At 48.0% G+C, this 10,575-nt stretch overlaps 1 protein-coding gene across 5 annotated transcripts in view; it reads left to right on the forward strand.

Moving 5' to 3' along the window:
- The window catches only part of GAS7 (growth arrest specific 7), a 304,840-nt gene that overhangs the window by 229,568 nt on the left and 64,697 nt on the right, over nucleotides 1-10,575 (forward strand). For all 5 annotated transcript variants that reach the window (XM_017849222.1, XM_017849227.1, XM_017849226.1 and 2 more), the window contains exon 3: nucleotides 958-1,038. In XM_017849222.1, the coding sequence (XP_017704711.1) occupies nucleotides 958-1,038 (81 nt within the window). The remainder of the gene's footprint in view (nucleotides 1-957; nucleotides 1,039-10,575) is intronic.

The following is a 10,575-nucleotide window of genomic DNA, read 5'->3' on the forward strand; positions in this document are numbered from 1 at the left end:
CTCTTCCTCCTCCTTCCTCTTCCTTCTTCCTCCTCCTCCTTCCTCCTCCTTCCTCCTTCTCTCTCTCTCTCTCTCTCCCGCCCACCCCCAGGCTGGAGTGCAGTGGCACAATCTCAACTCAACCTCTGCCTCCCAAGTTGAAGGGGTTCTCCTGCCTCAGCCTCCCAAGTGGCTGGGACCACAGGCACGCACCACCACGCCTGGCTAATTTTTGTATTTTTAATAGAGACGGGGTTTCACCATGTTGGCCAGGCTGGTCTCAAACTCCTGACCTCAAGTGATCTGCCCACCTAAGGCCTCCCAAAGTGCTGGGATTACAGCTGTGAGCCTCCGTGCCCGGCCAGTTTTATTTCTGATCAGAGCCTGTAGCAGGGCATTGGAAGAGGGAGAGGTGACCAGGCAAATTCAGCAGTTACAGCTCAAATGAGACTTAGAACTGCGAAATCGGGAAGAAACTTGGAAGTCACCCCAGGTGGCAGAGGGCCCCTGTCTCTTTACAGACTCTTAGGCCAGTGTTCTTTCGTCTGTGCTTTGGAGTTTCAGGTAACAGTGGACATTCAGGGAGAAATACCTAGTTGGCAACTTCAGGGTTCCAGGAGAAGAGTCTAGAGCCTCGAGACAGAGTGGGGGTGAATGAAGAGGCAGGTTGGGGCAGAGGTTGTTTCAGAGGATCTTGACCTCTCAACAGGAAGTCCAGCTCCTTCTGGCCCCAGCCTCATCGAGAAGGAACCCCAGCAAAGAGAAGCTCTGGTCATGGGATGGTGGTGGGCGGCAAGGAGTAGGAAGGGAGATGGATGGATATGGGAGCAGAAAGCAGGGTCCTGTCTTGCCAGGGTTGGGGAGGAGGGCGATTGACTGTCTCTGTTTTCTCCAGCTCTGACCATCTCCTTCTGTTCTGTGAAACTCAGGTTCTGCCCTGTGACATTCTCAAAGTGATCTTTGTTCTTCTTTCACCAGAGACCACCTGGGAACGTCCCAGCAGTTCTCCTGGGATTCCAGCCAGCCCTGGCTCTCACAGGAGCTCTCTGCCTCCAACAGGTAATGTCCGCTCTCTGCTTTGGGGCAAGTGGGAGGGCCCTGACACCACCTTCAGTGGAGAGGCTGAGACTATGGGTCCTGGGTCTTAAACCTGGCTGATGTAGCAAACCCAGGGAGGGGTCGGGCCTTGGGGGGGAGTCCATAAGGCCTGCTGCCGAGCAGGTTGGAGTCTCCCTGGCAGTGCCAGCAGCAGCTCTGGTGGCCTCCTGCACACTCCTCATCAGGCGCTTAGCAGGAGGAGATGGCTGGGGAAGGTGAGGTATCAGAGTTCTTTCCTGTCTGTCAGGGGCAGGAAGACCTGAAGTGTGGACAGAACTGCTCTATGTGGCTCTTGTGGACATCACAGAGTAGAAGCTAAAAGGAGGCAGATGTTTACAAGGCAGCTTTCAAATAAAACACCTGAAACAGTGTGAGGGAGACCTTGTGAGGGTGTGAGTTCCCCGTCTGCAGAGGTAATCAAGCAGAGGCAGTCGAGATGGACGTTCTTTTTTGTTTGTTTGTTTTTATTTTGAGACAGAGTCTCATTCTGTCACCCAGGCTGGAGTGCAGTGGTGCAGTCTCGGCTCACTGCAACCTCTCCCTCCCGCGTTCAAGCGATTCTTGTTTCTCACCCTCCCGAGTAGCTGGGATTACAGGTGCGTACCGTCACGCCCGGCTAATTTGTGTATTTTTAGTAGAGACAGGGTTTCGCCGTGTTGACCGGGCTGGTCTTGAGCTCCTGGCCTCAAGTGATCCACCCGTTTTGGCCTCTCAAAGTGCTGGGATTAAAGGTGTGAGCCACCACACCCAGCCGAAATGGACATTCCTATAATAGGTGGAAGGTTTGTCCAGGGGGCTCTTGGGAGACACCTAGGTCTGAGGTTCTGGAAGGCAGGTTATGGGACCCATCAGCAGGGAGAACAACATCTGTTTTCATGTGGCTTTTAAAAATGTCACCTCCTCCAAGAAGCCTTCCCTGACCACTCAATTTAGAACCCTCACCCAGTCACTTTAGATCACAGCCGCCTGGATGTTTTAACATCCCCAGCATCCTGTTCCTAGTTGATCTTCACTCTCCCATGCTAGACTAAGCTCCCTGAGGGTGGGGACTTGTCTGTTTCTTTTGCGGTATCTTCAGTCCCCAGAGCCTGGCTTCCACGTTGAGCTAATTTACCTGTGTCTCCACCGTCCTATGGTATGTGAAGCACACTTGTTGGTTTTCGACTTCAGGAGTCAATCTGGCAGCAGAGCATGAAAATCAAGGTTGTGGTTGGGGCTGGGAATTTAATCTTGAATGCCTTGAGCGTGACAGTCTCAGCTTCTGTGGAAGGGAGGTGAGAGCCTGTGGAAAGTTCTCAGAAGAAAAAGTAATCCCTAGTCTGAATAGTTTACCTGAAGCAGCACGGGGAACCACAGGAAGGACCAGAGGTAATCACAGGACTCTGGAATACTAGATCGGAAGAGGGAGGTGGGACGCAATGCGAGTGGCCAGATCCTCACCTTTCAGAGCAGGGAGTCTTTGGATATTGTCTGCCATTGAGACCTGAAGACGTGAAAGAGCACATTCGAAGCGTATTGCTTAGGCATATGACAGCTGCCAGCAGAAGAGCTCAGAACTGGAAATGATGGGAAAATATTACCTCTAGAAAATCAGCCGAGGTGTGGGAGAGGTGATATGAACATGGGTGTTTGCTATCAAAAATTATTTTAGGTTTTCAAACGCATTTTCTTTATATTTATATTATTACTTAAATTTTTTTAAAATTAAGAAAGGAACCCCCTTGTGGGGGAGGGACATGGGGTAGCTATGACAGATTTCCTAGGGAGACAGTGAGTGCTGCCGTCTCAGACCAAGTCCCCAGAAACGAGCCTGTTCATGCTGTAGCTACCGTGTGACCACAGGCAGTTCTGAGCCCACTGGCTTCTCTTTCACTGTTGTTTTTGTGTGTGTGTGTGTGTTTTTTTAACAATCAAAATGCCAGTGAATGACACAAGGTGCGTCCTCTTTCCTGGCTGGCTCCAAGCCAGCCAGACACTAAAAAGGAAACCCAGCTGTCTTTTCCAGCCAGAGTGGTCCGTGAAGGAGGACGGGACAGGGAGGCCGGCAGAGGGAGGCTTGGACATGTAGAGATGGCGGGTGTGACTCACAGCCTGCCCCGTTGGTGGGTTGGTCGAGATTTGCCCTTTGAGTGATGGGGTCACTTCTCCAAAGCCCGCTCTCCTGGCACCCCTCCACAGGCAGCATCTTGTCCTCTTGCTGTTGATGGGAGCTGTCCTGCAGAAGGGGGGCTCACAGGAGCCGCCTCCGGTCCCTGGCTTAGAGGCCTGGGTTTAACAGGCTCCCTTTTTTACCCTACAAGCGTATCAAGAGCCTCTCCATCCAGCGCTGCACTGTGTGCTGCGCCCCTAAAGGGGGCTGAGAAAGGTGGGGAGATGGATGGAGAAGGTCAGATATAGAGATGAGAATTGCCAGCATGGCCAAGGCTAGACCGAGTGTGTTCACAACTCCTTTCCCCCTCTGCCCCACCCCCAGGGTGCTGAGGTAGTATTTCCTAAGGTGGAATCCTTGGGATCCCGGATCTATCCGTGCCCCATGAAGGAGGATGAAGCCGGACAGGCACATTAGCATTCTGAAGATTGCGGGAAGGCTTGAAATGAAGAAACCTATTTAACTCAAGTGCTTTTAGTGCTTTGTTTGCCACATACCACATATGTCTTAAGCTTTCCTCCCTCTATTGGGTGATTTTGCCTACCAGGGAACGTTCGGCAATGTCTGGAGATATTTTTGACTGTCAGCACTGCGGGGAGGTGCTACAGGCATTTAGTGGGTAGAGGCCAGGGATGCTGCTGAACATCCCACAGTGCACAGGAAAGTCTTCACAACAACGAATCACCCAGCCCTGAATGTTTACTAGTGCCGAGGTGGGGAAGCTCTGTTGTAGAGTGACCCAGAGCATCAGTTCAGCACTGCTCAAGGGTTCCCGGACCACGGCCCATTGAAGCAAGCAGCAGTAGCTCCCTACGTCGGCATGAAGAGTCCTGTGTCATTGATTCTAAGACATACATTTTCCCCTGACATATTAATATCTTGGAAGTCAGATGCATCTTACAATCAATAGTATATACTAGTTTATTAGAGACATGGTCTTGCTCTGTTACTCAGGCTGGAATACAGTATCATGATCATAGCTCACTGCAGCCTCCTCCTCCAGGGCTCAAGCAGTCCTCCTGTTTCAGCCTCCCAAGTAGCTGGAACTACAGGCATGTGCCCCCACACCCAGCTAATTTTCTTATTTTAGTTTTTTATATATATAGAGAGAGAGAGACAGTGTTTTGCCATGTTGCTCAGACTGGTTTTGAACTCCTGGGCTCAAATGATCCTCCCAAAATTACCCAGATTACAGACATGAGCCACTGCTGGTCTCAATCACTGGCATCCTAGATTTGTGAAATTACAATTTGTTAAACTGGAGCCTTGAGCATGTTTCTCCTTGCCAGGCCTCATTTGCCCCATTCATAAACTTGAGGGCCTGGAGGGAGATCAAACGAGGCCCTGCCCATCCATGCATGCTTTTGGATTCTTTTGTTTGTTTGAGGTAGGGTCTTGCTCTGTTGCCCAGGCTGGAGTGCAGTGGTGTGATCTTGGCTTACTGCAGTCTTGACCTCCTGGGCTCAAGTGATCCTCCCACCTCAGTCTCCCGATTAGCTGGGACTATAGGCACGTGCCACCTTGCCCAGCTAAGTTTTAAATGATTTTTCATAGAGACAAGGTCTCACTATATTGCCCAGGCTGGTTTCAAACGCCCAGACTCAAGTGATACTCCAGCCTCAGCCTCCGAAAGTGCTGGGGTTACAGGCATGAGCCACCATACCCAGCTGGCTTTACTTTTGTGTTGTAGTTTTGTGAACTTCTAGAGAGAGTTTGAAGGGCCACCCACAGGCAGAGCTGGTTCATTCTTATTCATGCAGGTTTGTTGGATGCTGCTAAGCACAGGCAGCCAGGTTGCCAGCTGGGAAGAGAGTTCTAGAAACATGCCCAGAGTCCTCCCCCAAAGCCCACCCCCCACCTCCGTACAAACTAGACTCCAGTCTTTGAATGTTGGGTGCTACTTAGGATCAGCCCTGGGCTGGGGACTTTGCCTGCATTCCATCCTTTAATATCACCAGAGTTATGGGAGCTGTGTTTATTCAGTAGCTTTACTAGAGGTGTTAAATGCCAGGCTTTCTGGGTGAGACCTGCCTGAGTAAGAAGTAAAGTTTAAACCAAAACAGAACACCTAAGACGCCATTCAGTAACTGCTGCAAATATTAAAAATCCTCTCTGGGCTGGGCTTAATGTGCAGTGTGGAAATACTGATTTGTAGAGAGGAATAGTAACAGGCAAAGGGAAAGAAAATGAGTGAAAAGGGAGATGCTGGGAGTGTTGATGTATGAGTCACTGGGTAGAATTAAGACGGTACAGGGCAGTGTTGTCCAGTAGAACCCTCTATGACAGTATAAGCATTCTTTCTCTACGCCTTCCAATATGGTAGCCACTAGCCACGTGTGGCTATTGAGTACTTGAAATGTGGTTGGTATGCGCAAGGAGCTGAATTTTTTGTGTACTTTAATAACTTTTAAAATTTGGGGAACAGTTTTAATTTACAGAAAACTATAAAGACAGTAAGTTCCCTTGCCTTCTTTACTCAGTTCCCCCGGTTGACATCTTACATAACCACAGTACATCTGTCAAAACCGTGAAATTGACATCGTGCATTACAAGTAACCGAATGTTAGACTTTATTAAGATGTCATGAGTTCTCCCATTCATGTCCTTTTTCTGTTCTCGGATCCAGTCCTGGAAATCATATTGCATTTAGATTTTATTTAAATTTGATTTGTTTAAATTCAAATAGGCACCTGTGGCTTTTGTGTCAACAGTGCAAATGTGGAAAGTGAATTGCTTTCTGAGCCTCTGGGCCTGAGATGTGCATTGAACTTACTTGTTTTTCTTAAGGATAAAAGAAATCTATTATTTATTGAGGTTGTCCTGGCGGGCGGTTGTGGGAGTCTTTCAGGAACCATGGGTTCAGGATCTGGCTTTGCTCAGCCTTGGGGCGTCAGCCCACCGAGAGATCATCCTTAGGCCTCCAGTAGCCTCAGGGAACCCAGATTAAAGGGGACAGAGCAAGTGTGCAGAGGCTGAAGGGCAAGGAGGATGTTCCTTCGAGCCTGAGGAGCCGGCCAGGGGTATGGTTAGGGAGGCAACTGTGTTTCCTCTGAGCAGGGGCTCTCTGGGGAGGGGGCTCTGGAACCCAGAGCCTCACCCTCGCCCACACCTTATTCTCCAGATCAGGAAGCCTGGAACAGCTCTCCTCTCCCCTGCAGGAGCAAAGGAAGACCCTTGCTTCTTGCGGAATTAGCCAGTCTCAGGTTCAAAGCAGCTTCCCCAGCGCTCTGACTTAGACCTCACCACTGACTCCGGGAAAGGCCGCAACACCCTCTGTTGGAAGAAGTGCATGTTCCCCTAGAACCAGTGTCCTTGCTGGCTGAGGTTCCTGGGACATTACAAAGGCCTGTTTAACCTCTGATGTCCTGGAAAGCAGCCATGTAACTGTTCACAACCATGTGGGAAAATCTTTTATCAGTTCTGTCTTTGGGAACGCAGTTGACATTTTAGACAACCAGGAGATACAGTGAAGACCAGGTGGCCAGAGAGAAATTTCTAGGACAGAAAGGTATTGATATAAAACTGCTCCCCTAAATAGACGGGTAGACAGTGGATCCTCCTGAGAAGGTGAGCGTGGCGACCAAGGAAACTGCGAGGCCTTCCAGGGTGTGGTGGGAGGAGGGAGACTGTAATTGTGCCCTGTGTCATCAGACCGGATGAGCACGGAACTGCCCCACTTCAAACCTTGCATTTTATGGCCATGGCTATGTGTCGCAAAGTGGATTTCACGGTAGCCCTGCTGTATTTCCCTAAACGGGTTCTGCGTCTGTGTGCGTGGAGGGATGTTGCGTGCTGTTGCCTTGTTTGAGATTTCAAGCTCATGTCAGCATATTCTGAAAGGCCTACTGTAAATAAACTCAGTCGGAATAATGGGGTGTTTGTCCTCAATTCTTTGGACTGTAACACTGACCCTTTACTATCACCGCATAACACAATACACATCCTGGCAGAATTCCTGTCCCGTTTAACACACCTGGGGAAATATTAGGCTGTACCATGTTTAATATGTGATAGATGGGGAAGGAGGATGGGTGGAAGGAAGGAAAAAGGGGGGGTGAGAAAGAAGGAGGGAAGGAGGACGGGTGGAAGGAGGGGAGGAAGGAGAAAAGGGAGGAAGGGAAGGGAAGGAGGGAAGAAGAGAGGGGAAGAGAAAAAGAGGAAAGCGAGGATTTCAAGAACCAGGGCTTCAGCACTCCCAGGTTCCTTAACTTTGTTTTTTTGTTTGTTTGTTTGTTTTGGAGACAGAGTTTCACACTTGTTGCCCAGGCTGGAGTGCAATGCCACCATCATGGCTCACTGCAACCTCCACCTCCCGGATTCAAGCAATTCTCCTGCCTCAGCCTCCCAAGTAGCTGGGATTACAGGCATGCGCCACCACCCCTGGCTAATTTTTGTATTTTAGTAGAGATGGGGTTTCACCATGTTGGTCAGGCTGGTCTCGAACTCCTGACCTCAAGTGATCCGCCCTCCTTAGCCTCCCAAAGTGCTGGGATTACAGGCTTGAGCCACCGCGCCCGGCCACCAGGTTCCTTACCTTGATGAATGAAATTACTATATTTATTCCAGAGACAGGAGAAATTAGGCCAGACCTACAGGAGGTTTAATAAGAGAGTGTTCATGGCTGATTTTCTTACGTTCTTTCGGGTTCCTGGGGGAACAGGAACCTGGAGAGTAGGGCTCTGAGCATGGGACTTTTTCCATCAGGGATCGATACTGAGATACGGAAGCCGAGCTGCGGGCGGGGGTGAGTCCTGGGTGGCGGAGCTGCTGGCGTTTCTTTGTTGCTTGGTCTTTCTTGATAACATTTCATATTCTCCTTCTCTGTTTCTGTTTACTTCTCCCTACCCAGACCTCCCTCTCTTCTTTTCTACCCAAATATCTGTCCCCTCCTCTCATTAGACACCTCCTAAGCCCTCTCAAGTTGCTTAACTGCCCATAAGGCACATGAAGCGTGTGGGTGCCTGTGTGTACTGTTTGTATTTGAAGCTGCTAAGGTTACTAACTAGATAGAGCTTTTAGTTCCCTTTTAAAATCCTAAAACAGCTGAATGTGACATTTGCCTTTTTTTTTTTTTTTTTTTTTTCCCCTTGTATCTCCAGACTGAATTATGTTCCCTTTATGAGCAATCCTTGACCAGTTTCATTTTTCCTCCCCGGAAGGCTGGAGGCCCCAGAAGCACCCGCTTCTGGCCTCATTTGTTCTGCGGCTGACCCTGGGTGAGCCGGGAGCCCCGAGGACAGGGAATGGCAATGAGGAATGCCGTGGGTGAAGGCTGCCGGGATCTTGTGGGTTGTCTAGATCTCCACTGAGACGTGTTCTGAATGTGCCCGGGAGAGTGGTACCCAGCCAGACAGGGTGTCTGAGGAGAGCTGCTGCATGGGGAGAAAGGGTCGAATGGAAAATTATGTTTTCTTTCCTAGTAATTGTTTTGACATGAGCAGTAATTAGCTATCAGCTGACAGACCAGAACCAAAGTGAGAACAAGGGATTGGATTAGGGGCGAAACGTCTCCCCTTTATACAGTTCCTGGTGGCTGCAATTGTGGGGAAAGACTGGGGCAGAGGAGAGGCAGGACTGAGCATGCATTTTGGAGGGTCTAGGGAGGGAGGGAGTCCGGGTCTCCCCAGGAGCTGGGACAACCTTGGTTCATGGGGACTCAGCGTTATCAAAGATATTTATTACCTACTCAGGTAAAAACTTGTGCATTTCATTTTCGACAGCAGACTAAACATGGTTCCCTTGTGTATTGTTTGATTTTAAGATCAAGGTCATGTTGGCTTTGTAAAATAGACCTAGAAGACTGCCACACGTTTCTATGCCTGGGTATTTCTTTCTTGAGTGTGTGAATGAATTTGCCCATCAAACCATCTGGGTCCAGTGCCTTTTGAGGGGAGGCCATTTTTCAAAGGTTTTACTTCTTTTTGGCATCTCTCGAAACCCTTCTGATGATTTGAATCTCATGGGAGGTTTGGTGTTGAAGATATAGAATTATAAGTCATAGGTTCTTGCATTTTAAAAGTTTCTACTATAAGTACAGCGTGGTGGCTCACACCTGTAATCCCAGCACTTTGGGAGGCTGAGGCTGGCAGATCAGTTGAGGTCAGGAGTTCAAGACCAGCCTGGTCAACACAATGAAACCCCATCTCCACTAAAAATACAAACATTAGCTGGGCATGGTGGCGGGCATCTGTAATCCCAGCTACTCGGGAGGCTGAGGCAGGAGAATCACTTGAACCTGGGAGGTGGAGGTCACAGTGAGCCGAGATCACGCCATTACACTCCAGTCTGGGCAATGAAGCAAGACTCTGTCTCAAAAAAAAGAAAAAGTTTCTACTATATTTGTTGTGTCATTGTTTTCTTTCTAATCCCTAATTCTGAGCATTTGTGTTCTCTTTCCCTCTCAAATTACCCTGGCTTATCTGCTGTTTTTATTGTTGTGATACACACACACAGAACCAGCCATGGTTTGCTAATGGTCTCCCGTTTCCTGACTCATTAATTTCTGTTGCCACTTTTCTATTCCTTTCTCCTGTTTTCTTTTGGCGTATTTTATTGGCCTTTAAACTTTTTTCCTAAAATCTTAAGTTGAATGTTTAGTCCATTTATTTTTGTTGCTTTGGGTTTGGTAATGAAAAAATTAAGGCTGTGGATTTTCCTCCAAGTATAATTCAGACTTTATCCCATTTGTTTTGATATATTCTTCTTTATTATTTTCTAAATCTTGTGTAATTACAGTTTTAAATTCCTTTTTGATCTGGCATTATTTACGAGGGCAGTTTCTTACATTTCCAAGTGTTTAGGAGTTGGGGGGATGGGGATCTTGTATATTTATTCTTTCATTATTATTATCTACTTGTATTGCTTTCCTGGTCAAAGAATGTGGCCTGTGTTTTTTAAGCTTTTTGCCATTTATTGACAGTTTATTTGTGGCTTAAATATGACCATGTTTTTAAATGTTCCAGGGCTTCCTGGCAGAAGATGTTGCCTTTGTTTGTAGGATATGATGTTTGCTACATCTATTTCAATCAGGCCTTTAAATTAAATTATTTGGGTCTTCTTTATTCTCCTTGCTTCTGTCTGTGAATCAGTCCTAACCTGAAAACACTGTTCTGAGGTTTTCTTCTGTTGTCTTTAGATCTTTCGGCATCTGTGTTTTATCCATTTCAGTTCTATGCTCTGATAAAATTCCTCGGCTCTCATGCTCTCATTGTGGGGTGTATTTATCATCAGGCTCATGTCCTTCCTGGCATAACTTAATGTCAGTTGGAGTGGATTCTCCTTCGCCCCTTCAGCATTCTCCCTGTTGCTGTTGGAATCCTGGCCTCTTTTTTTTTTTTTTTTTTTTTTTT

The sequence above is a fragment of the Rhinopithecus bieti genome, unplaced genomic scaffold (genome assembly GCF_001698545.2).
Source record: "Rhinopithecus bieti isolate Rb0 unplaced genomic scaffold, ASM169854v2 scaffold_31527, whole genome shotgun sequence".
In the NCBI taxonomy this organism is placed as follows: domain Eukaryota; kingdom Metazoa; phylum Chordata; class Mammalia; order Primates; family Cercopithecidae; genus Rhinopithecus; species Rhinopithecus bieti.